The sequence below is a fragment of the Prunus persica genome, chromosome G3 (assembly GCF_000346465.2).
Source record: "Prunus persica cultivar Lovell chromosome G3, Prunus_persica_NCBIv2, whole genome shotgun sequence".
NCBI lineage: Eukaryota > Viridiplantae > Streptophyta > Magnoliopsida > Rosales > Rosaceae > Prunus > Prunus persica.
In genome coordinates this window covers 26,608,599-26,634,796 of record NC_034011.1, presented here as the reverse complement: position 1 = coordinate 26,634,796, position 26,198 = coordinate 26,608,599, and the positions used below count along the sequence as shown (strand labels likewise).

At 36.8% G+C, this 26,198-nt stretch overlaps 3 protein-coding genes and 2 long non-coding RNA genes across 6 annotated transcripts; 1 reads left to right on the top strand and 4 right to left on the bottom strand.

The window, feature by feature from the left end:
• On the bottom strand, positions 414-2,198 carry LOC109947928. Its single transcript, XR_002270713.1, has 2 exons — positions 1,558-2,198; positions 414-783 (listed from the first exon to the last, which is right to left on the bottom strand). It is a non-coding gene; the product is annotated as an uncharacterized LOC109947928 (long non-coding RNA).
• Positions 2,438-7,022, bottom strand: LOC18782119 (histone-lysine N-methyltransferase setd3). Of its 2 annotated transcripts, XR_002270712.1 has the most exons (13): positions 6,248-7,022; positions 6,066-6,141; positions 5,601-5,806; positions 5,375-5,461; positions 5,198-5,290; positions 4,851-5,005; positions 4,641-4,725; positions 4,450-4,536; positions 4,249-4,368; positions 3,812-3,913; positions 3,562-3,733; positions 3,425-3,478; positions 2,438-2,887 (listed from the first exon to the last, which is right to left on the bottom strand). XR_002270712.1 is itself a non-coding variant. In XM_007216274.2 (12 exons), the coding sequence occupies exons 1-11, from the start codon at positions 6,611-6,613 to the stop codon at positions 3,566-3,568; spliced, it is 1,545 nt and encodes a 514-aa protein (XP_007216336.2). In that variant the 5' UTR covers positions 6,614-7,019; the 3' UTR covers positions 2,438-2,887; positions 3,562-3,565. The 2 variants fall into 2 exon arrangements, 1 of the variants encoding a protein (XP_007216336.2); XM_007216274.2 differs by lacking the exon at positions 3,425-3,478 and having other exon boundaries at positions 6,248-7,019.
• Positions 7,120-10,292, bottom strand: LOC18782842 (kelch repeat-containing protein At3g27220). Its single transcript, XM_007215358.2, has 7 exons — positions 9,877-10,292; positions 9,332-9,520; positions 8,850-9,079; positions 8,221-8,391; positions 8,002-8,107; positions 7,650-7,856; positions 7,120-7,495 (listed from the first exon to the last, which is right to left on the bottom strand). The coding sequence occupies exons 1-7, from the start codon at positions 10,096-10,098 to the stop codon at positions 7,331-7,333; spliced, it is 1,290 nt and encodes a 429-aa protein (XP_007215420.1). The 5' UTR covers positions 10,099-10,292; the 3' UTR covers positions 7,120-7,330.
• On the top strand, positions 14,471-15,357 carry LOC109948214. The gene is made up of 2 exons (XR_002270819.1): positions 14,471-14,554; positions 14,722-15,357. It is a non-coding gene; the product is annotated as an uncharacterized LOC109948214 (long non-coding RNA).
• Positions 15,870-17,057, bottom strand: LOC109948342. Its single transcript, XM_020561136.1, has 4 exons — positions 16,948-17,057; positions 16,313-16,610; positions 16,077-16,167; positions 15,870-15,979 (listed from the first exon to the last, which is right to left on the bottom strand). The coding sequence occupies exons 2-4, from the start codon at positions 16,604-16,606 to the stop codon at positions 15,897-15,899; spliced, it is 468 nt and encodes a 155-aa protein (XP_020416725.1). The 5' UTR covers positions 16,607-16,610; positions 16,948-17,057; the 3' UTR covers positions 15,870-15,896.

Sequence of the window (26,198 nt, the reverse complement as noted above, 5' to 3'; positions counted from 1 at the left end):
CCATCATTAGGCCTGTTTTCACGTTACCGGGGCAAAGTTGGGCCTGTTTTCACGTTATTGGGCTAGCTTTGGGCCTGTTTCAAGTTATTGGAATGGCTTTGGGCCTATCTCACGTTATTGGGCCTCTTTTGGATCTGTTTTCACTTTATTGGGCCGCTTTTGGGCCTGGTTTCATGTTATTGGGCCTGTTTTCACGTTATTGGGGCGGCTTTGGGCCTGTTTTCCAGTTATTGGGATGGCTTTGGGCCTATCTCACGTTATTGGGCCGCTTTTGGATCTGTTTTCAATTCATTGGGCCGCTTTTGGGCCTGGTTTAATGTTATTGGGCCTGTTTTCACATTATTGGGGCTAATTTGGGCCTGCTTTCCCGTTACTGGGCCGCCTTTGGGCCTGCTAGGATGTTATTGGGCCTGTTTTCACATTACTGGGCCATCTTTGGGCCTGTTTTCACATTACTGGGCCATCTTTGGGCCTGTTTCTTATCATTGGGCCTGTTTTCACTTTATAGGGCTGACATTTATTTAATTGGGCCGACGTATGTACATTATTTGGGCTGACTTTATACCTATTTTCCGATTATTGGGCCGATTTCTGGGCTGTGTCCAACTTATTGAGCCGTGGGTAGGACCAGGGCGCAATATTTTGGGCCTACATTCTCAATATTTCCTCTATTCCGTCCCATCTCCAAAATTTCCTCTTTTGCTTTCTTTTTTTTCCTCATCATCATCATCATATGAATTTTGGAGTCTTCAGTCTCTCACCTTCTTCGTCATCGTCCTCCGTCTTCACCATGAAAAAGAAAAAGTATAACACTCATTCTTTACTAACAGATTACACCGAAAAACAAGATGCATTGCAAAAACAGACAGGCAGGCAAAGGGAACGAAGAATGAATGCATTTACGGCTGAGGAGACAAAGTTGTGAAACAAAGTTGCAAACTGGAGCTTTACTTGAGGAAAGACAACAATAATGCACCAGAAAACCTAATTCTGAATATCAACATTCCCTTTTTTGACATAACTCTGGATACATTTTCAAACAGGTTATGTTATGCTTTTTAAAACAAAAAGGTAAAGCTGCTTATGTGATTTGACATAACCAACCAACAACAGTAGTAGATTCAGTAATGTAATGCTCCCGACGGTAATTTGACATAACTAATGAACGGAAATTGACTACTAGCAGGCCTCACCCCTAATTTTTCCATAATTTCATTATGTTTTCAACGGACAGAGATGAAAACTGATATGTTTTCCCAAATCAACAATAATGCACCAGAAAACCTAACTCTGAATATCAACATTCCTTTTTTGACAATGAAGCACAGATACATTTTCAAGCAGGTTATGTTATGTTTCTTAAAGCTTATGTGATTTGACATAACCAACGAACAACAGTAGATTCAGTAATGTAACGTCCCTGACGGTAATTTGACATAACCAATGAACGGAAATTGAATACTCAACCCTAATTTTCCATAATTTCAATATGTTTTCAACGGACGGAGACGAAAACTGATATGTTTTCCCAAGTCAACAAAATAAGATGAAGAATACCTGCATTATGAAGATCGACAACTGCACCAATTGCAAAACCACAAATGAAGCTCCCGCGCGAACCTCTTCCCATTGCTATCCGCAACCGTCCCACTGAAACCACCAAACAACTTGGATGCCTCAGGCGAACTCGAGGCCACGGCCTACAGAATTTCTCCACTGCAATAACCAAATGACCTCGCCATTAACGAGTTCCGCATCTTCCTGAAGACGGAGAGAATCGAATTCCTAGTCTCCTTATCCTCTTGCAATCGGACTCCTAAAACTTCTGGCCCATTCGACTCGAACGCCATCTTTGAAACTGCGTCAGATCCGTCGATCATCTTCTGGCCGATACGGTACCAACAATTGGAAACCCTAACGAGTTTCACAAAGCGAGACGAGCTCGTCTCGGTGATTGAGATTCGTAGATCATCGATCGGCGACTCCACGCAACTGTTGATTTCTTTCTTGACACCGGTGATGAACTCCGAGAAACGCTAGGCGTAGGTGGCGGAGAGGATTTAGTCATTGAGATGAGCAAAGAGCGGCGTTGTAGTGAAGGTCGGTTCGGATCTTGATGAGCAGAGCAGAGAATACTGTTCAGCGCACTAAAATGCAATACGCGCTCCTTTGGTTTTAATTGAGGAAAATGAAGGTGGCTTTGCTCAGACCCAAAAAAACAAATGAAGGTGGCTTGGCAGTCTGCATGGGCCGGGACAGGCCCAATCTTAGGGCGTGCTTACTAAACAAAAATGGGAATGCTCATTTGTTTACTAACGCAGGAATGAAAACATTGTGGTGCGGGATCCGATTACTAAATGAGGGTTAGGATTGGAGGAGTGTGAAACGAAATCAACATTGTAATATAGCAAGGTCAGATGAAATAACCTCTAAACAATTGATCAAGATACAATAATTTTTACGAGAGATTACGAAGCCAGTAATGTACAAGAGGAACACAATTGGATAAAGTCTGGTCGGTTCAATCTTTACATCATTTACAGAGAATGACCCAGATTACATCAGCTACCAAAATTATCAGAGGCATCATCCTTGATACCAATTCTTTCTTCTCTCTCTCTCTCTCTTTTTTTTTTTTTTTTGGGGTCTTTTCCCGTTGAAAGCAGTTCTCTGTCCCATGAAATAGTCACATCATCTGAAGAAAGCAAGACATGAATCGGGGGGAATATATGTTGGAAAGTGTTGAGGGATTCATATCGTATGCTGACAAACAAGTGGAAAGAAATTCACAGTTTACGCTGAGTACAAATGCCCCATTATCTCCTCTTTGATGCCTGCTAGATTCCTTGCTTGCCTTATGCATAGCCCACTTCTTTCTTGGATCTACCTGCAAAAATAAATATTTTTTCCGTAAATCATATGGATTTGTTACATACTGATCTGTAAAACTGAAGTGGTCTGCGTCTGATCAACTACGAAACCTTTTCCATTCTGAATGATCAACTATGAGCTTCCTTAAACAAATTTTTAAACTATGAACCAGGTTAGTGTTTACATATGTAAAACCATCCATGAAAAAATCAAGGCAAAATATTTAGTTTCGATGTTTCTAGCTAACTATCATGAAATTAGCTTTCGGCAACACGTTTTCTTGGAAGGACACATTTTGGCAACATGTGTCCGGTATAAACCCAAGTTTACAGTTCATGCAAGCAAAAGAAAAACAAGAGCACAGTTCAAACAAAAGATGTAGTTTCGTAGGTTTACAAAATTCTCCTCTGACTTCATTCCATATTGTATTATAACCACTAAATCCAATACTTGAATTTATTAGATTTCCCGTAATTTTGTAACATTCATTCCAACACCCTCTTCTCTTGCTTTGCCATATCCTAACAGATTCATGAAATTTCAATCAACTTACCTGCATTATGTTCTCCAATTTGAACTAAGAAACCCCAACTATTGCAGAGAAGTTCTGCAAGCGGTTCATCCCAATCAAGTATGAATGCAAATAACAAATAAGCAACACGCACATGAAAGGAACTTACAAGAGGATACCTTTTTATTTCAACGAAGGGGCATAAGGGGCTGGGCATGGAGATACAGTGTGATCTGGTAACTGGTTTATCAGATCAACTGCCACCTTCAGACATGCATGGAGCATTTTCTTTTCTAACCTAATAAGCTGTGTAGCAACTCGCTTCTTTGGATTCAAATTTGCATCTGCCAACTACAGAAGAGAGAATATTAATTGAAATTCAGTTAGCCATACGTTGGATCCCAACTAATTTCTAAGAGCCAAGATTACCAAAGACTCATCTTCACTCAATGTAGTTGGATAGCCAGCCAGCCGTGTTCTAAAATAATCAGCAAGTTGGTCCAACACTGCTCGTTCCATACAAGGACTCACCTATAAGTTTACAACATAAAGTACATGTTACCATAAAATTTTAATGTCAATAAAGAAGAGAGACATTCACCAGTTAATCAAGTAAATTCCACATGGTTAGTTGAATAATTTTGAATTCCACGTGGTCTATAGACTATATGTCAATCACCAAATACCAGATACAGAACCTCTGTAATTACATGATATAATACTGAATTGAAGATGATGGCCTTTGGCATGTTTGTTAAACCTTATCAAGGTTCTCAAACATTCTACGGTTTCATTCTCTTTTGGAGTAGTGCCATTAAATTCTTTTTTATGAAAATCATTTGCTCTTAGCCTAAAAGTGAACTTACCGGACAAATTGGGCCTTGAGAAGAGATAACAGACTGCATCTCTGAAGGATCTGAAACATAGCCCAGTCGCAGATAAGGAAGCATATCAAAGACCGTTTCTTTTTCCTTTCCCACATTTACCTGAAGCATTGGAGATTAAGTAACTAACGCAGGACAATCATGTAATAATTTTTTTTGAGTAAAATAGTTTCATGTACACACCTGAAAAGCTTGCACTGATAATTTTCCATTTCTTTGAGCAACCATTCTTTTATCTTGATATTGAGGATCCTCTGTATTCAAAGATGCCTGGAACACAAAGGTCATGTCGCATACTTAACACATAGAATAGAACACTTTATTTGACATGAACAGAAACATCAAGCTTGTAATAGAAAATTTCCAGATTTTACCTCAACCACCAAACGGTCATAAGAATTATCTTCATCAACAAAACCATAGTTTATAAGCAATTTTGAATTAGGCTGTGGTCCACACCTGCAAAATTTTACCAAATTATGATTAAAGATACTACATTGCAGTAACATGATAAAAAAAAATGTTCAAAAAATCATCTCATAGTTGTGGTAGTTATATACTTTTGAGAAGTTTTAATAACATACCAAACACAAATAGATTCCCCTGCCTTATATGGGCGATCAACCACTAGTTGAACAGCACCATCAGTAGCTGTCAACATTGCCTTGCAGTTGCTTCTGTAAGCTAACAATGGGGGCCCAAGAGGAACCAAAGCAAATCTCTGAGCCAAGCTAACTTTCTGCGTTCAAAAGGGGAGAAAAATGTGGGGAGAAAAATGTAATGAATCCAGATGCTTTGATTTAGAAAGACATGGCACAAAGAGAAAAGGGAGGACAGGGAGCACTTACAAAAATACTTATAATATTTTCTTATCTTGCACAAGTTAATTGTAAGAAGAAAACATACTACCAAATGGAATGAAAAAACTTACCTGTAAATGTACTACGCATGACTGAACTGCAACAAAAGCTTGTTTGAATATCTCAAATGGGAAGGCCTCGGTAGGACTATCATATGGATATTGCTGCAAAATTCAAATAAAAACAGCACATTTAAGTCATATTATTGGCTACAGTTCTAATGCCGGTCAAATAAACTCGAGTATGACCTGAAATAGGGACCCAGCCATAAACCAGACAGTGTCAAGTTCATTATATTCCCTTTTAATTCCTTCACCCCTTTCATGAACTTCAGCCTGATTCATCACCGCAATAATATATGGTTAAAACGTTTTGAATTACTATGTATTCCATCAACTTACTTGACAAAGAATGAACAGCAATCGTTGCAGGAATGATATTACAACGGTTAAAGGAAAACAAGCATAGGATTACCTTTGTGGGGCTGCCTGTAAGATAAGCCAGTTCAGCTTCTGACCACAAAAGGGGAGATTCCACTGCTAACTGACCCCTCCCTCGCTGACGATCAAGCTCTCTTATATATGGATACCAAAAAGAATTCTTTCCTTGTTTCTTCTCATACATCAGATACAATGCCAAGCATGCCAATTCCGATAATTTGTTTGTAGTTAATAATTCCGCTGCATAGAGAATTAAGCAGAAAATAAAAATTGGTCCTAGATGTTCATTGAAATTAATCACGGTATGACATGCCAAGTAAGCGACTTTCTCACACAGAGGCATAGAAGAAAATACACATAAATGCATGCCCATGTGCCATGTATTATGATTCATGAACATTCATCTTAAGCAGCTGAACGAGTTCGTATTGGTCTGGCCAAGCATATTAGCATAATGAGAAAGTCAACAAAGAGTAACAATAAAAACAATGTACATTACCAATTGTTTCGTTTCCCAACACTCTCTTAAGCGTTACGACCAAGGAATCCGGCACGGAAAATGCAACATCGCCAACCTTGAGAAAAACAAAGAAAAAACAATTAAGTTCCATCAAGAGACTCAAAGAACAAAAGATGCTAAAACCAATGAATTAAAGAACTGCAAATCCAGACTTCGTTCACCTGAAGATCTTCACTGGCAGCTACGTAATGAATGGGCCTGTGTTTCTCATTATGCGAAGGCTTTTCTTTGAGCACGACTTTGCAAGGAGGTAGCCCATTCTTGTGCATCCAAGATTTCAAGTCTTCCTCCTCTTCTTTCTTGCTGACAACCTGACTGTGCTTGCCGTCCTCTTTACGCGACCCAATCAAGGTCTCGGAGCTCGAAGCCGAGCACAAATTTCTTCGGCGAGTCGATCTAAACGAAGGTACAAGCCCCGGGCTCTTGCTCTTCCGAGCTGAAAGTGAAACGAGGAGAGGGCGGTGCGAGGACGAAGAACGAACTGGCGACGACCAAATGCATCGATTATGCAGAGGACTGACCTCCATGGCAGAGTGGTGGATGTTAGGGTTGGGATTTGAGATTTGCTATTTGAGGTTGAAGAATAATTCACACAGAGAGTGAGGGGGAAGTCCGCTGTGAGTGTACAAAGCTAGGTTTTGACAGTTGTCGGGAAATGGGAGGTGAGGTGGGAATTTCAGATTTTTTCTGAGTGATTATTATGTGCGAGAGATAAGAGTCTGAGAGCGCCAAGGGGCTGAAAGGGAATTGACACCGTGAGTTCGATTGGAGGGAAACAAACGATACTTTCTTGTGGACTGACTGACCTACAACCTCAAACTATAAGCTGGAGAAAGAATTTGATTTCACGTCAGTGTTGTATTTATTTCTCCCTTCTTACCAATCCACTTATCTTTAGTAATATGCATTAAAGATCTCAAAATCTTCTCGTCTAATTAAAATGATTAAGAACATTCGAACTTGGATGAGCTTCCAACATAAAAAAAAACATGTATTAGTCAGAGACAGTTGCCCCTTTATCAATGAGCAATCAGAACGAAAAATGAACGGCAAATTTGATTTTCTCGCAGCTTTCATATATTGTGTACACAATTTTATAAGTAAAATATCTCTTCAAGTTTCAACTATCTAGGTAAAGTGAAGAAAAGAAGAAAAAAATCAACAAAATTGACCCGATTTAAATTCTAAGAAGGTGAATGAGAATCTAAAATAATTATAAAACTGGTTGACGAGACAAAATTTGACTACAAATTCAGCTTGGTTCTAAACATATCTCCGACGACCTGTCTTGGCTGTGGATTCTCTGGTCCTCTGTCCCGCTGCCCAGATGTAAAATACAAGTAACCGTTCCAGAAACCGGTTAATGTCGTTTTCACTCGGTAGGGAAGCCTTCCGATCACCGACCAAGTCTGTGTAGCAAATAAGTTGTTCACAAGTAAGATAAACACACTGTAATAGCACAACGCAAGCTTTAAAGATAAGTTGTAAATTAAGACACCACAATGCATGTTCCTTTCTTATTTTTAAAGTATTCTAGTAATAGGGGTAAGGGAAGACTAATACCATGGAGTCCACTTGGAACCGGAAAACCTCCCCAACAAGGATCATCCTTTTGGTCACTGGGTTCTTTTCTGTTGTACCTCCAGCAATGATAATTGAATTGTTGACAATTACCCAAGAACACTCTATGTGAGAGTTGGGTTTTGGCATGGGAGGCAACACTTTCCATTTCATTTCACCATCCAGCATATAAGCATCCCCGTAAACCACCTGAAAACAGTAACAACTGAGGCTATAAGAGATCATGTGAATAATTATTGCCACTTCTGTTCATCATGCCAAAGTAACTGTGGGTATGGTGACTAATAGATCAAGTACAATCGGATATTGTGTTCTAATGAAAACACAATAATACCTCATGCCTACGTGAACATTTGAAAATTGGTGACCCAGGCTTGGGCATAAAATCACCCTCCTGACCACCAATAAGAAAGAGGCGATCATTCATCACAACACAAGCCCTGTTAGAAGATTGACTCTCGCAGTGAGAAAACACTAAAACAAACCCACAGGATTTCAAGTTGCTGAGAGGAAATTTTTCAAGTGAATGAAATTGATGGTAAGACAAACAAACCTATGTGGTCCCCCATGGGGAATGGGTGCTTCTTTCCGCCACTCTTTCTCCAATGCTTTGCCGTCCTTCACAGCAATACTCCAGTGATCCACACTAGGCGTATGGCGGTTTTCTTTGCTGCCGCCCATTACATGGAGTCTGCCTCTCCACAATTGAGTTGCTGGAGCATACCTGCAAATTATCATGTTAAATCCTATCATCTAATCTAGGTGTCAAATATATGGATTACTTCACATAAATTTCAGCCACCAATATAACTCTAATGGAACTTCATTAGATCAACAGTTTGAGAGTCAAACGAAGAGCATTCTTGACTCTACTCTTAACTCTTTTAAGCATGTCAAAGAAAAGATTTGTTTCTTTCCCAACTTTTACAGCTACCAACAGTAGAGCACAAGGAATAACGTCAATAAGAAAATAGCAATTTCTGGAGTTTACTTGGTCTGCAAAGTTATTTGATAGAAGGTAACCATGCAGATAAGAGAAGATATCATCTGACTCAGTAAACCAAGTTAAGGACTAGCATGTTAAGAGTAGATTGAGTAAAGAAAGATGAAGCAAGAGGTATAATGTATTTGTACAGTGTAATGTGCAACGCGATTAACACAAAACCTAACCAAATTAGGTACCTGGGGGAAGGCAATGGAAGCATACTGCTCCATTTCTTTGTCTCTGTGTCCAGCACAAATATACGAGCTGTAGGCCCTCTGCATTGGGGACCATATTGTCCTGATACCACATATATGTATCTTCCATCAGTGGCCACTCCTAAATGCGAATGCGCCATCTCTTTTGGGATATCCAATCTTTCCCCCCATGTATTGTCAGTGAAATTGTATACATCAACATGAGAGTGCACCTATAACACAAATGCATAAGTGAAATAGTGAAAGTAAGATCACATTCAAACTATTGAATTGGTTTAACTTCATAAAGCATTCCAACATCTTATGACCACCAGTTATTAATCTAAAAGAAGAGCGCAATAAGTAAAATACAGAACTTAAAGCAAAATAGATGAAGGTGTTAATAACACCCTGCTCCAAAGTGCTCCAAACTCAAATTATACATGAATATCAGACAAGCAAAAAAGATAGACAAAGATCCTCACATGGTCAATTGTGCCATATCCTGCAAACACGTAAAATATATTCTTAATCTGTATTGAAGAGCCATCGAGACGAGGCACCGGTGCGGGCGTCATATTCTCCCATGGTAACTCAGGTGCAGATATATCTGCAAAAGTTCCAGATAATAATCTCTCCGAAGCATGTTCCTTTTTGTCTTTGAAACTTCCTTTCTACATATAAGAAATGCATAATTCATAACCAACCAGCAACTACCAAAATGCCAAACAAGAAATGCATTTGAATTCTCAATATTTCAATTACTTTGGGCTGAGAAAACAACATTCCACCTTAACTGGATTGAAAAAAGATACTCTGATAAGTTTTCTAACTTTCCGAAATCCAAAATAACATAAAGTATAAGAGTAAACAATAAGTTATCCATTTTTTTCTTAAAAATTTCCTGCTATCCCAGAGATTCCATAGGAAACAATATGCTTATATCCCCAACAAAAAAAAAAACAAATTTAACAAATTTCATTAAAAAAAAAACACAAACACAAATGGGAATAAAAAAAATGGGCATTACCTGGTCAGCTTCATTGGCGGTGACATTTGGTACAACCAAGGCCCCAGATTTGTCAAGCGCCAAATTGGAAGAAATGAAGGAATAGGCAGAAGAAGAATAGGAAGAAGAAGCCCAAAGAAAATCTGCAACGAGGGCACCTCCGAGCAGACATGCGCAAGATGTGAGAAATACCCATTTTGCAGCAGAAGAAGAATGAGTGTGATGTTGGGTAAACCTGGACATTTTTCATCCAAACCCATAACGCGGAGTAAACCATTTATAAAGATAAGAGAGTGCTTGAAATTGAGAGAGAAGAAAATAGTTGCACTGGAATTCTGAGGAGCAAAAGAGTTGGGCGCCAATGGTTTCCATTCACTTTCGCTCCGTGTGCCTTAGCTTACTGTTTTCTGGCTTTCCTTTTCTAAATGAAAATTAATAGTTGTTTGGTATGTTTGCTATTTCGAATGGTTTTTATAACTTCGATGCCCAGCTGTCAAGAAATAAAATCAAGGGCAGGGCTTTGATGAAAAAAAGATCAAGGGCAGGGCAGTACTCCGCATATGCCAACTGTTCTCTGCTCATGGTCGCGTTTAACTCCGTACCACGTCCATATTGGGCCCACACTGTACCACAGGCCTCGGTTCGGTCCAACTGTCTAGTCCTTTGTTTGACAATGGCCAGGCCCAATTTTGATAAATAAGTAAAGAGGGAAGAAAAAAAAATCATGAAGGCACAATAAGGGCAAATCAGAACACGACCTTCCGGTGGACACATAAATCAGAACGGAAAACCATTTTAGTAAAAAACTTTATTGTTTTGTCAAAAAAAAACATATACATATGATATCTTAATCACCTAAACTATAAGTCCTTTACAATAATAAAAAAAATATCCGCTATCCATTACATACAAAATCTTTAAGGTGTCCCCGAAACTAGCACATTATATATTGCAACTGGGTGATTGGTATTGATGCTACTGTTAAATAAAATTTCAAGCACTTTATACCAATGGGATTGAAATGGAATAGTTTTGTTTCGGTTGGCTAATGGAAACAAACAAATTAATAAATTAATCAGACTTACAAAAGTAATGATTTTCAATCGAACAATGAATAATTTGCTTATCAGCCGGAGAAGGACAAGTGGTCCTTTTTTACACACACCCCGAAGATTTTGTTAAGAGACACAGACAGTTGTGTGGTATATATCTTTCCATGGTCCGGGATAAACGCCGGTACATTTAGAAAGAAGACTGATGAAGTCTGCTTCGGGAAGATCATAAAGCAAAAGTTGAAAAGCTAGAGGTGAACTTTCAATGATCCTAGAACCAATGTCTTATTTTCTCCGTCATATGATTACAAAGTTGATCAGTGATTGAAAGTGCCTGCCCTTGTCATGAAAAACAGGTGAAGAGAATGGCCCTTTTATAGTATTTGTTCAGCAATCAAAGAAATACGTGAGCTTACATGTGCAATGCAAGTGCCACTGCTTGCTGGGAAAGACATTTATCCCTCCCTGCTTTCTCATGTGACACCCGAGCATCTTTACAGAAAAAGAGAAGAAATTAATGGAGATTCTTCGTTGAACATGTCAAGATGCTGCATTGCTCAGGTTTTAGGTGCCCAAAATTGTGGGACTGTGTCCATGTCTTCAATAAAGAAGGAAGATATAGAACTCGTATTTTTTTTTCATAAATCATATATGGGTGGCAAATTTTGTGTCTGCGTGGGCGTGTGTAAACCTTTCACCTGGTGATGCGTATAATGTCACAAGGTCTCTGTGCTTAAACAATTAGTAGTGCTTTAGCAAAGCATGTGAAAGTATTGTATATAGTGGCTGTTCCTGGAAAATATAAGCATCAGTTTTGCTCACTGCTATATGTCGATTACTGCAGGGTTGTCTAAGCACCTGCCATGTTCCATTACAGGTAATGGTTAGATGATCACGGCTATATAGTTTCTAGGAACATCTGGAAACCGCTTCAGCTAATGGAGATTCTATGGATGATTCATTTTTATTCTATTCTACAGAGAATTGTTTATTCTTTGTTCACTTTGTTGCAGCCTTGACAGAGAATTCTTTAATTTCCGACAACAAACCACTTGTTCAAATCTACATCAAGGCGTACTCAACTAACTAGGATTAGGTCTGGTTAAGTCGTACATTGAGATCAAAACCCTAATCGTAAACGCTAGATTGAGTTACATGAGTTTCCAAGCCTAATAGAGTAATAAGTGCCCTAATAGACTTATGTTGGAGGCTTGAGAAAGGTTTTTGGAACAAGTTTGGAAGTTAGGGTTTTTGGTTTGAGACTTGGATTTCAGATTTGGAGGCTAAAATCAATTTTTGGAATACTAAAATAGTTTTTACAATATTTTTAGGTACTTAAACGAATTTTCCAGGATTTTTAAATAATAGAAACTATTGAAAAAATACTTTTGGGAATTAGAAATAGTTTTTCAAGTCCATAAAAGAATTTAAAATACGATTTATTAAGTAATTTCTGAAATTAATTAAAATATTTAAACTAATTATTCACTAATTAAAGTAATTAAATAAGACTAATATATTACTTAATTAAAAATATTAAACTAAACAAACTAATTGTACGAAATTTTAAAACAAAAAAAAAAGTAAACAAAAATTAAGTAAAATATTTCAATACTAATTATTCATACATAAATAATAATTGAAATATTTAGTAATTAAATAAGACTAAGATAGTTCTTAATTACAAATATTAAACTAAAAAGACTAATTTTTTTAAATAAAATAAAATAGGTATATTAGAATATATTAAAAACAGTATAGCCGAGCATCTATTTAAATATTTGAATACTATTTAAATATTTGAATTAAAAACAGTATAGCCGTGCGGCTATACTATTTAGATATAATATTAAAAACTTATAGCAGGGCGACTGTACTATTTTAATATAATATTTAATGAGTATAGCGCTAGACTATTTAAATATAATATTTAAAGAGTATAGCTGCGCGACTATACTATTTGAATATAATATTTAATAAGTATAGCCGAACGACGATACCATTTAAATATAATAATTAAATAATGCAATCGCGACTATACTCTTCAAATATTAGAATGGCCATTGTGCTTAAAGCATGGAAGATAGCTTTTGCAGTCCTTCCTTTATCTACCACATCAAAATGATTGTAATGCTACTAATAAATTCATAGAGTAAAAAATAAAAAGAAATTTCCAGTGGAAAAACACTGTTTCTTTGCTCCTACAATAGCTAATAAGTTAATAACCTTGAAAAAAAAACATTTAGTAAACGAATATATCCTAAACAAGATACGTAAAGACCCAAATTACTGACATTTTGTCAAGACCCAAAAGATGCAAAATGGACCAACAAAGAATAGAATTCCACTTTATTTCTGTCTTTTACCTCTCTACTGTTTTTTATAAAACCAAATACAGAAGGATTGAACCTTCAAAACGTATGGCAATTTCCAAAACAAAAAAAAATTAAATAAATGAAGATCTAAATGTTCATGTCCACTTCTTGGGATTGGTATATTTTGGATTTTATAACTCTCAAAATTGTTTAGTAATCATAACATTAGCACTGACAAGACCTTCTTATGGAGCCATTAGCCCTTCAGCCGTGTAAGAAAGGGACTTTGAGAAGCAGTGTTTACATCACATTTACCCGGGATCAAGTTTAAATATGCCCCAGTAGTAGATCAATAAAATATTTTAATATGCACTAAAGAAATAATAATTAAAATATAAATACTAATTAAAGCAATTAAAAAAGTCTAAGATATTACTTAATTACATATATTGAATTAAATTAGTTGGCCAAAGAATAAAAGTAAAGAAACTATTTGTGGGATTAAGTAATATCTTAGCCTTATTTAATTACATTCATTAGTAATTATATTATATTTATTATTTATTTATTGAAACATTAGTATTAAATATTTTAATTAACTTCATAAATTATATTTATTAATTTATTAATTTTTTTATTTAATAAAATATTTAAACACTAATTATTCCCTAAGTAAACAATAATTAAAACATAACTGCTAATTAAAACGTATAACCAAACTATACTTTTAAATATTCCATTTATAGAGTCTAGCCGCACGGCTATACTTTGAAAATATTCTATTTAAAAGGGTACAGCCGAACGGCTATACTGTTATAATTTTCTATTTATAAAGTATAGCTGAACGGCTGTACTTATAAATAGCCGATCGGCTATACTTTTAATATTCCATTTATAGGGTATAGCCGAGAGGCGGTACTTTTAAAATTTCTATTCGAAGGGTATAGCCGAGCGGCGGTATTTTCAAAATTTCTATTTACAGAGTATAGCCGAACGGCTATACAGCGAAAAAACTATTCGCAAGGATATAGCCGTACGGCTATACAGTTAAAATTTTCTATTTATAGAGTATAGCCGTGCGGCGGTACTCTTAAATATTCCATTTATAGAGTATAGCCGCACGGCGATACGTTGAAAATATTCTACTGAAAGGGTATAGCTGATCGGCGATACTTTCAAAATTTTCTATTCATAGAGTATAGCCGTGCGTCTATACATTGAAAATATTCTATTCGAGAGGGTATAGCCCCAGCTGTGGAGGAACAAGCTGTCATGCGTATTCATCGTATTGGTCAAACAAAAAGGGTGATGATCAGGCGGTTTATCATGAAGGTCCTTTTTCTTATCTGATAAATTTTAATGTCTTATTTCTTTATAATGGACTGGGTCGGGTGGCTCTTACAAAGTTTTGGAATTTCAAAGGGCATCATCACCCATGAATGTGACGACATTCACCCTTCTGATTGGTGTTATATTACTTGGATGTTCATGGATGGCAGGGAACGGTTGAGGAGAAAATGGAAGCAGTACAAGCACGTAAGCAGCGACTCATTTCGGGTGCTTTGACTGACCAAGAAGTTCGAACTGCTCGCATAGAGGAACTAAAGATGCTTTTTACTTGAAAGCATTGGAGAAAATTATTAACTGTTCATTTATGTCACTTTTTTCGGATGGGTTTGAGCACTAAGAGATCCTCATATGGAAATGTTTAAACCCAGAAAGATGAGACGAGATGCTTCTTCCGAGTTGCAGGACTTCGGGGGAGGTTGGTTGAGGCTAATTTGTAATTAAGCTTACAAAATTTGAATTCCTGCCGAGTCGAATCCAAGGACGGTCAGAGCTTGGACTGTGCAGGGTCGTTATTTTTGCAAGCTGCCTCTAAAGGCGGGTTGGTTCACAGGAAGGATCGAAAGAAGTTAGCACATCCAATCCAATCCAAATGTAGTTTTGATATTGTTAGGATTTAATGGTAGTAAAGTTATTTCAAATCATAGGAATCCTCTGGATTATCCCTTTACAATTTCTTTGTATAGATTGTTTTATGTATTTATTTAGTAACGTTTGCATCACATTGTTACATTGTACCCGGGATCAAGTTTCTGCTGCAAAACATAATCAGTGAGATTTGTATCAAATCAGCTATTGATGACCACACCAACGATAAATATATCAGTTCGGCTACTCATGGTAAACCTATTATAATACAAAAAACTCTCACATTTGTTTTTCTGAGACAGTAAAATTAAATTTATAAAGAGACGAGAAAGGAGTAAAGGATATATGACCAACAGACAAAAGCAGATAAACAAAACGAATATACTGTGAAAACTTTCTATTTATAGAGTATAGCCGCTGGGCTATACTGTTACAGCATCCTATTTAAGGGGTATAGCCGCGCGGCTATTTTAGCTGTACAGCCGCGCGGCTATATGTTCAAATATTCTATTTATAGAGTATTGCGCGGCTATACTGTCAGGACAGTCTATTTAAAGAGTATAGCCGCTCGGCGATACTGTTAAATATTCTATTTAAAGCATATAGCCGCACGGCTGTACTATTTGAATATAATATTTAATGAGCATAGCCGAGCGGGAGTACCGTTTAAATATAATAATTAAATAATACAGCCGCGACTATACTCTTCAAATATTGGAATGGCCATTTCCCCAAGTGCTTAAAGCATGGAAGATGGCTTTTTCTGTATTTCTCGGACCTTCCCACGTTTGGATGCCTCCTCCTTTGCACTCCTTCCTTTATCTACCACATCAAAATGATTGTAATGCGACTAATAAATTCATAAAGTAAAAAACAAAAAGAAATTTTCAGTGGAAAAACAGATGCAACAATAACTCACCAGGTTTCTTTGCAGACCTCCCAGTTCCCCTTTCACCTGTACAACCATTGGCTGGCCATACTTTTGCAGAATGATTAGAACCACCATGGTCCTAGGAACAAAAACAAATGCAATAGCCAAAAAAAATTGAAGAATAAGTTTCTAAAACAATTAGTCCAAAATGAATAAGTTAAACACAATGTGAATTGATAATGTTACTGGTTCAAATGCATCCCCGGAAATTAATGAAGTCCTACCAGTGGGGATAACAGACAAGTCCAAATAAGGAAGTGATCTGCTGTTGCTTTAGGATCAGCACTTGATAAAACTTGAGCTTCATCTCTTATCAATGCATGGGTTTTTCCTGGTTTACATAGAGTTGTAGCTTCAGAAGAGGAGTCTCTACTATCACTACTTTTTCTTAAATGATCCATGCAAAGAACTTCAACATCCATTGCACTTTGAGCACTCTGGCCAAGTACTTCTCCAGCCTGTTGTAAGGCGTCACTGCCTGTCTTTTCCTCATCATGAAGTTGTTCTTCTTCATGCATCAAACTGTCCCGGTGAATGAAGTAAGCAAATCAATGATCCGTAGCAAAGAAATTAGATCGGTGATTACAAATTACATATACAGAAATGAAGTATCAGGTTAAGAATGCACATAATAGTGGAGTCAGTCAGCCACTGGAGGGCAACTAAGCACTAACAATTATGTACCTTTTATTCTGACCTTGTTTTTGTACATATGTATTATTATAGAATACATGTAAATGAGAATGTATTTTCCATGTCGCATCTTATTTTCTATTTCTCATTTCACAGGATTGTGTTTGTGCTCATAGACAGATACATTATTTCCAAATTGACAAAAGATAGGCTTCATATTGCATACCTCTCTGGAGTGCTTCAAATCTGCTTCATGATCTACTGAGCAGTTTTCAGGGGAAGTTTCTTCATAAGAACTGGTATTAGTACAAACAGAATTATTCAGTTTGGTTATCAATGAGCAGCTATTTTCCATGGGCAGTGATTTCCTATGTATATTAGACTCATCCATATCCTTTTTTTCTTTTATTCCTTCGGCAGAAAGTAATCAATGGGATGGTCAACTTGTTTCACGCAAGCTGAATCACCACCTAATTTATCTAACTTATTTCTAGAGAATGAATCAGTGTCTTCTAAGTTTGATGTATTCAATCTTGGCGAGCTACCATCACATTCAGAGCTGCTTTTTCTTTCAAATGCTGCTGCTGCTGATGGTGATTTTTGTCTTACAAAATCAGCAATAATTACAGCGGAATTCATCACCAATTGAGAAACTAACCTCCCTCCGACATTATTATCATCAACCAATGCTCCAGCATTAGCATTTGAAGATGAGCCTACTTTCTTGCCACTAGACGTATTCCCATATGCATCCCTTTGGGAAGGAACCTCATCAAGACTTGTCGGAAAGGTTTTAATTGGTATTTGTCTTGTGCCAGACACTTCAATGTGTTTCTTTTCCTTATGGAGATGATACGACTGAAGGCATTTTCCACAGTGCTTCAGGTTACCCCCAACACAGCACACAAAACAACATGGCATACCTGCAAGAAAAAGAGGCAGGTGAGACAGAATATAGCAATGACCTTAAAAATAAATTATGGGTCTAAGACAACTAAAAGAAGATCTTCATAGAAACCTAAATTAAAGAACCAAATCTAAATGTTCATCTCAACTAGATACACTTTCAAGGGTCGGTTGAATAGGGCACATTCTGGTGGTATCTGGTAATCCCTTAAGCTTTGCTTCCTGACATTTAAGCTTTCAAAAAGAAATCTTGCTGCAATTCCAAACACTTGGACCGCATTTTTCACATGAAATTTGTATTTATTCCATTATATGTTCAGTCTCATTTCAACACAGAAAAACCTGCATATGTTAAGAAAGAATATCCAATTAACTAAACAGCAAGTCATGACTCATATAGTTAATACAGTTATGAGTAGCAACACAATGATAGCTTAAGGGCAAAAGACGGATTTCGACTACTCTGAAATAGTGAATCACTATTACGAGGAATGCGGCAAACAAAAATTGTACTAACATTCGCCACCTAAAACACAGGCAGTGAGGTACAAGCACAAATGCCATTTGCATATTAAAGAATAAGCAAAGCAAGAGAAGCTAAACGCATGCCATTCACAGAAATGTTTAAACTTCAGAATCAATTTGAATTCAAGTAGCCTAACGCATGCCATTCACAGAACCTTGTTATTGGCAAGACCATAGAAACTCCATGATAGGACAACTTCATCATTTCCTTCCACAGAAGACAGACACCAAGTCAGCAAATTTTGTATTTTTTTTCTTCTGCGCCATGTCGCCAGTGCGAAGAGAGAAGAATATAAGGCGCGAAACAGGGAGAGGAATGGAATTGGATGAATTAAGAGTCACATGATCTCTTCTTCTATGGACCCGACTTGTGCTTCACTGCTTCGGCTTCCCAATCTCAAGCTCAAATTTGCAGCTAAATTTTTTCAATTTCGGGTTTCAGACTTTCAGTCAATCGCAGTATTTGAAAAGTCGGCCTAGGCGGCTAGGCTGTGGCTAGGCGGTGGCTAGGGGGCTAGGCGGTGGCTAGGCGGGTAGGTAGTAGCTAGGCGGGCGCCTAGGCGGGTTGGGTCTTTTTTCGGCGCCGAACCCGGAGGACGAAGCAGTGACTGCGAGAGAAAGTTCCGTCCACTGCGAGTGCAAGCTTCGTGTTCATTCGAATATATTTAAAGAGTAGAGCCGCGCGGCTGTACTTTTAAAATATTCGACTCTAACTAGAAAGTATAGCCGTGCGGCTGTACGTTTATAATTTATATTTAAAATCAGTTATTGATGACCACACCAACGATAATATAGAATAACTATAAAGAAACCCATTTCTAGCTATAGAATCATAGAAATACCCTACATGAAATTGACTTCATAAACACACCCTACCTTACATTAAACAGACTTTATAAACACACCCTACTATTGCCAGCTGATTTTTTTTTAATAGATTTCCTGATTTACCCTTTAGTGAGAAATTCATACAAAAAACTCAAAATTGGATTATTACTCATCGGTTGTTTCTCTCTCTCTCTCTCTCTGGTGCAAATGCAAACACATTTCATTGAAAAGCACAAAGCAACACAGTGCTAGAAGTAGTAGCCTCGATCTAATGAGTTGTTGCAGACGACAATGGATTTCTCGGTAAAAATTAAAATGTGCGAATTTCATTTCCTCTTGTTTATGCTTAATTTTTGATTTTTCGATTAATTAAGCAGGGGGTTGAGCAAAGATCGAGTTCTTTATCATTGGGCAAGTGGATCTGCACGGCATTTATACTGTTTGTAGCGATCATAGAGGTGTTGATTTTTGTTGTGACCGGTTGCTTTAACGGCCGTCCCCCCCCCCCCCCAACCAAACGCTGTTTCGTTTTCGGCGATATGTCTATCATCACCGATGAAATCGTATGTATGAATTTATTTATTTAAAATATTCAGAAGATTAAGAAAACTATATATATGCAGAACTTCGAATTGTGAATTATTTCCTTTTGCTTTGGGAATTTTGAAAAAAAAAAAAGAAGAAGAAGAAAAAATGATTAGTTAATGAGAATTTTGAATGCTGTTTGGGCTGTTTACTTGCATGAAATCATGATGCAATTACTGTTAATGAGCTGGAGGTATTGTATGAGCTGTTTAAAAAGTTGAGTTGTTCAATTATCGATGACAGATCGATTCATAAGGTTAGCCAAATTTCTTTGAATCATTCAAATTCAATTATGAAGAAATGTGTTGTTTCTTTCTAGTTTCATGCATTGTAGTAATTATTTGGATGATGATTATGTTGTAGGAAGAGTTTCAACTAGCACTATTCAGAACTCCCTATGGTGAAAATCTTTTCCTGGACAGGGTATATGCTTCATACCAACATCTTGAACTAATTGACTAGGATATATATAATTCCCTGCACCTATTTACACGAACTGGATTTTTCTTTTCTAGGTTTTTGATCTCTTTGATGAAAAGAAAATGGTGTCTTTGAATTTGATGAGTTTGTTCATGCACTCAATGTCTATATATTTTGAAAGTGTTTACCACCTTTATGGTAGTGAAGTGGTTATTAGTTAATACCAATGAGTTTTCTGGTATGGCCTTGGTACTAACAAAGCATGACACAAAGGAATATGTAAGCAGCCACCCAACCCGCTTGTTTTACTGCTTTCATCAGTTTCATGGTCATTTCTATGTGCAAGCTTTGTTATCTTGATAACCTTGTACGTAAAGTTGCTTCTGTTTATTTTGAGAAACAATGTGCTGATGATATGATATTTGCAATGCGTTCTGTTCGTCGAGACTCCATGTGTCGTGTTGGTTTGTACGATGAATTTTAAAATGGTTGGCTTTATTTTTTGTGATATGCTGGTAACACAATGCAACTGTCTTGTTTTGTATGTAAGATCTGAAAGTGAACTTCTCATGCATATGAAGTAATGTAAGTAGTTAAAACCTATTTTAAAATTGAACCAAAAGTTGGAATTTTATACTTTAAAATTATACATTTAGTTCGCATATAAAGCAGGATTGTCATGTATATGTATCTTGTATTTTCCACAGACTTAGGTTGGTAATATTGTCAGTTGCTATAGAGTTCAAAACTCCCAATCTCCATTTTCACTTCATTATTGATTTGCAAGGTGCATGGTGTGGCTGCATTGCATCTATTTGCTCTCTGTCTATAATTTTCTCTCTCATGAAATGCAAGATGAGAGACTCCATGTCAAGAAGGGTGTTGTTAGCTTGATGCCCCATTCTCTTTCACTTGTCTTCACTTCACTCCCTTTTTATTGTAAGTCTGGCCAACTGTTGTGTTTTTCCATTGAAGCCATTCTTTCTAGATTCAATATAACACACTCTTGGTATGATTAGGGCTCATACATAGTACATCAGATGTATATACGAGAGTGTTACCACTCTCTCTCTCTCTCTCTCTCTCTCTCTCTCTCTGTGTGTGGACAGTAGATGCCATGATAATTGTTGACTTGTGGAGAGTGATCTAATTGTATTGTTCTGATTCACTCTTGCAAGTGTTAGTTGTTGTGAGTTGGCTTTATGTTAAAAATATGCAGAAAACTCAACACCCATCAGCTTAGTTCTACCATTGCTTTATGTCTCCTCCATATTAAGAACAGAAACAATTCTGTTCTTCTCTTATTATCACAAGTGCTTTCATGCATTAGGCCAATGTCAGTCAAAAATTCGATGATTCATATGACATTTAAGGGCTGGTAAGGACAAATTAATAACAAATAATTGTTGAGTAAAATTAAAAATAATTTTTTGTTTTATTAATTTTTCTTCATCTTTCATGCCCTTTTTACATGTTTTCTTATCTCCCCCCCAGAAGAAGAAGAAACTCTGAAAAATCGACCTAGGCGCTAGGTGGGAGAACACCACCGCGAGTTCACTCTAAACGTTAGAGGTAGGCGCTAGGGAGTTAGGTGGCACTTGGGAATGTTTCACAGTAAATCAATCCAAGAGTTCAATTTTTTCTTCTTCTTTTTGTTCGTGGGAATGTTTTCCTTTGACTACGTAAGTGTGGATGTTGTTTTATTGGGTGGTAATCAGAGCTTGTGGAGAATTTAGTACTCACAACATCTTCTATGACATAGTATTAACAGTGTACTTCTATGACATTGTATTAACAATGTACTTTTTTTTCTTTTTGTAGAGGTATTTTCTTTTGCCTTTGCGATTGTTTGTGGTGAAACTATGGACAATTGGAGGTGGTTTCTGCAAAAGATATTGGATGTCTTGCTGGGCTTTTTTAGTTTTTTTTTTAAATTTAATTTTTTGTATGAAATGGTATTAACAATGTATTTCTATAAAATGGTATTAACAATGTACTTCTATGACATGGTATTAACAGTGTACTTCTATGAAATGGTATTAACAGTGTACTTCTATGAAATGGTATTAACAATGTACTTCTATCATATGGTATTAACAGTGTATGAAGATTCGGTGGAGAAGGGTCGTAAGGACAGCTCCTTGATTTTCGTGATTTTTTTTTTTTTTTTAGTTCAGGTTTTTTTTTTTTTGAAATTTGGGCTGGGCTTGTTTTGGTTTCTTTTTGAGTTTTTTGTGTTGGGCTTGTTTTAAGTTAATCAATGGTAGAAATGTAATTTATAGGAACTTCAACACTCATTTCTTATTTAGTAAATAGGTTTTGGGTATGTTTCTAAAGTGCATTTCATGTGGGGTTTTTTTATAATTTCAGCACATATTTTGGGTATATTACTAAAGCTCCCATAAAAGATATCAATTCGGCTACTCATGGTAAACCTATTATGATACAAAAAACTATCGCATTCGTTTTTCTGAGATAATTAAATTAAATTTATAAAGAGAAGGGACAGGCGTAAAGGATATATGGCCAACATACAAAAGCAGATAAGGCGGCTAGACCTTTAAAATAGAATATTTATAGTGTATAGCCGTGCTGCTATATTCTTTAAATACATCACCAACAACAAAAATATGGATTTATGTGTAGTAAAAATATAGATTTATAGTGTCATATTTGCCCTTAAATATATTCGAATATTTAAGTAATTTATGAAATCATTAAAATATTTAAATATTAACTAAATAATAATAATTACAATATAATTATTAATTAAAGTAATTAAAAAATGGTAAGATCTTACTTAATTACATATATTAAACAAAAATAGTTGGAAAAAAAAAGTAAAGAAACTAATTTCAAATAAAATAAAATAAACATCTCCCGATGAATGATTTTGTCGGCAAAGACCTACGCTGGCAAACATTTTCCAGATGAGACTTCTCCTAATGAATGTTGGCCGGCATAGGTTCATAATATTACTAATCAAAGTAATTAAAAAAAGACTAAGATATTACTTAATAACATATTATTAAACTAAAGAAGTTGGCAACAACAAAAAAGAAGTAAAAAAACTAATCCGGCAATATCAACTAAAGAAAGTAATGCCATATATAAATTTTGATACAATCACAAAACTAACCATGCTTTGAATCAAATGTCACGGGGATATCAACTCAGCAAGTCCAATTTGGGCTTGAATTCATGGGGATATAATAAGAATTCATTAAAAGGATTTCATTAATAAGATTAAAATAAAATGTTTTCAAGTCACAAAACACACCGTTTCATTAAAAGGATTTCATTCCCCAAATTCAAAACAGGCGTCGTTTCATTTGGAATTATCAAAAAGAAAACCAGGGCACAGTGGTCATCGTCTTCACAAGAACAGCGCCTCAGTTGCAGCTGCAAGAGATTTTCCGGCGAGGGCTGCACCTCCTTGCGCCTTAATAGTTCCGCCAGTAACAACTTTGATTTGCAGCAATGGGAACCAAAGGCAGCTTGTGTTTTGCAAACAGCATGGCGCCGCCATAAAAGAGAGAAGCTTCAAAAGTCTCCCAGGTTGGCTAAAGAGGGTAGTCTTTCTGCCATTGATCACCATGCTGTGTGCTGTCTCAGAAACACAGCATAAGTAGGTATGGCTAATAAACTGTTAAAGTATTGATGTAATTCAGGCAGTGTTCGAAAAATCGGCCTAGGCGGAAGGACATTGTTGACCAAACATGTTAAGCTATGGCTCCAACATTATTACCAAGCCATTTTGTTTCAGAGTGCCTGCTCATTTAACCAGCCAGTGTTTTAAAAATCGGCTTAGGCGGCGCCTAGTCGCTAGGCGGCTGACCAGAGGGTTTTTATGGTGGCTCTTTTATTTCTCTTGTTTTGATGATTTTGGATTCAAATGTTAAGCTATGGCTTCAATATTGTTATCAAGGCATTTTGTTTCAAAGTGCTTGCTCATTTAACCAGCCATGTTTGAAAATTTGGCCTAGGCGGCCGCCCAGAGAGTTTCTATGGTGGCTCTTGTATTTCTCCTATTTTGACGATTTTAGATTCACATGTTAAGCTATGGCTTCAACATTGTTATCAAGGCATTTTGTTTCAGACTGCCTGCTCATTTAACCAGTCAGTGTTCCAAAAATCGGCCTAGACGGCACCTAGGCGTTGGGCGCCCGCCTAGGCGGCCTGGGCGTGTCTGGGCGGGTCTGACTCGGAAAAATGAGATGATGATGATGCTATGAGTGAGAGAGATATAGATGAGGATTGAAGAAGAAGATAGGTCGCGGGTTATGTCTGAGCGAGTGAGAGGAGACAACTCGGGTTAGACTTAGGGTTAGACAAGGAAAACGAAAGACAGACAAAAGAGCCCTCCTCCCGTATGCATGGCTCGTGGACCTTCCTGTTCCCGTTCCCGTTCCGGAAGTGAGTAAGCTTGCTTGGGATCATGCACCTCACTCGGAAGAGCAATGAGTTAATAAGATTAATCTGGTCTGGGCAAGAGGAATCATCTCTTTTTGCATCAATCATTATCTCATTTGCATCAACTGCTCCGTAACTGCAGAACGTGATTCGCTAAATTCTTCATAAGTAAATAAATAAATCAAGCTACCTAATATTTTGAATGAAATTTGTTCTTTATTTCTTTCTTGAGAGGGAACGCGTCAGGGGGAAAGATTATTTGACTTGTTCTGTATGAGTCAGGTTCAAGATTATTTGGTTTTATTGGTGCTGGTGCCACACTTAGACAGCTTTTTGGGTCATTGTTTACCATGTATGTTTGCTTATTCAGTCTCTTGGAATTTGATATTTGCTGTGTGTGCGTGTGTGGTGTTTGTTGTTCTTAGGATGAGCTTTTGTTATATAGTTGTTGTTTTGTCTAGTTTTTAAAGTAATTAACATGAGATAGGCGGCTGTGCAGAATGTTTGCTTATGCTTACTGAAAGTGTATACTGCCTAGCTTGTTGCATGTTTGCAGCTGTTTTTAAGTAGATCACCTTTCAGCTTTCCTGCTGAAGGCAATTTATGGGTCCTATCAGTAAAGAAAGAATGCTAGCCTCATGCCAGGGATATGTTTCTATTTCTAGACATCCTAAGAAATATTAAATATAATTGAAGCAAATCAGGGAGCATTTTTACAGAAGTAGAAGCTATAAAATAATGAAAGCAGGGCATAGTCAATAAAATTAATTTATAGAGAGAAGAGAAAGGAGTAGAGGATATATGGCCAATAGAAAAAAGTTCTATTTCCAGCGTATAGCGGCTATACTATTACAATGTTCTATTCAAGTGTATAGCCGACCGGCTTTACTGCGAAAATTTTCTATTTAATGGGTATTGCCGGCCGGCTATACGGTTATATTCTATTTAAAAAGTATAGCTGCTCCGCGATACTGTTAAATATTATATTTAAAAAGGTATAGCTGCGCGGCTGTACTATATAAATATAATATTTAATGAGTATAGCCGCTGTGCTGTACTATTTAAATATAATTATTAAATAATACAGCCGCGACCATTTCGTCAGGTGATTAAAGCATGGAAGGTAGATTTTTGTGTATTTCTCGGACCTTCTCACGTTTGGATGCCTCCTCTTTTGCAGTCCTTCCTTTATCTACCACATCAAAATGATTGTAATGCTACTAATAGATTCATAAAGTAAAAAATAAAAAGAAATTTCCGTTGGAAAAACAGATGCAACAATAACTCACCAAGTTTCTTTGCAGACTTCTCAGTTTCCCTTTCACCTGTACAACCATTGGCTGGCTCTATTTTTGCAGAACGATTAGAACCACCATGGTCCTGGGAACAAAAACAAATGCAACAGCCAAAAAAAAATTGAAGAATAAGTCTCTAAAACAATTAGTCCAAAATGAATAAAAGAGAAACCGATTGGTACTGTGGCATCCGAAAACGGCTCTTCGCTTGTTTCATGTTCTTAGCAGCGATAGACTCTGCAATGTAGACACCTTGCTCACTGGAAAGCAAGCCTTCATGAAATCTGAAACAACATAAGTGGAAAAAAAATTGAAACAAGTTACAGAACCAAAAAAAAAAAACATTAAGTACACTAATATATCCTAAACAAGATACGTAAATGGAGCATAGTTATCAGGAAAATTTAAATCTCCATCGATCCTGTTACAGCCCAAGAAAACCCAAAGATAAGCAAACAGATTACTGACATTTTTCCAAGACCCAAAAGATGCAAAAAGGGCCATC

Excerpts from the sequence above, each read along its gene's own strand:
- LOC18782119 (XM_007216274.2), bottom strand. The coding sequence starts at position 6,613 with ATGGAGGTCAGTCCTCTGCATAATCGATGCATTTGGTCGTCGCCAGTT. Across the intron at positions 6,142-6,247 it reads CTGCCAGTGAAGATCTTCAG|GTTGGCGATGTTGCATTTTC; the intron begins GTGAACGAAGTC and ends GTTTTTCTCAAG. Across the intron at positions 4,726-4,850 it reads GGGGAATCTATTTGTGTTTG|GTGTGGACCACAGCCTAATT; the intron begins GTATGTTATTAA and ends AAAATTTTGCAG.
- LOC18782842 (XM_007215358.2), bottom strand. The coding sequence starts at position 10,098 with ATGTCCAGGTTTACCCAACATCACACTCATTCTTCTTCTGCTGCAAAA. Across the intron at positions 9,080-9,331 it reads GATATGGCACAATTGACCAT|GTGCACTCTCATGTTGATGT; the intron begins GTGAGGATCTTT and ends TTTGTGTTATAG. Across the intron at positions 7,857-8,001 it reads AATGTTCACGTAGGCATGAG|GTGGTTTACGGGGATGCTTA; the intron begins GTATTATTGTGT and ends TACTGTTTTCAG.
- LOC109948342 (XM_020561136.1), bottom strand. The coding sequence starts at position 16,606 with ATGCATGAAGAAGAACAACTTCATGATGAGGAAAAGACAGGCAGTGAC. Across the intron at positions 16,168-16,312 it reads CTTGTCTGTTATCCCCACTG|GACCATGGTGGTTCTAATCA; the intron begins GTAGGACTTCAT and ends TTTTGTTCCTAG. Across the intron at positions 15,980-16,076 it reads GAGGTCTGCAAAGAAACCTG|ATAAAGGAAGGAGTGCAAAG; the intron begins GTGAGTTATTGT and ends TTGATGTGGTAG.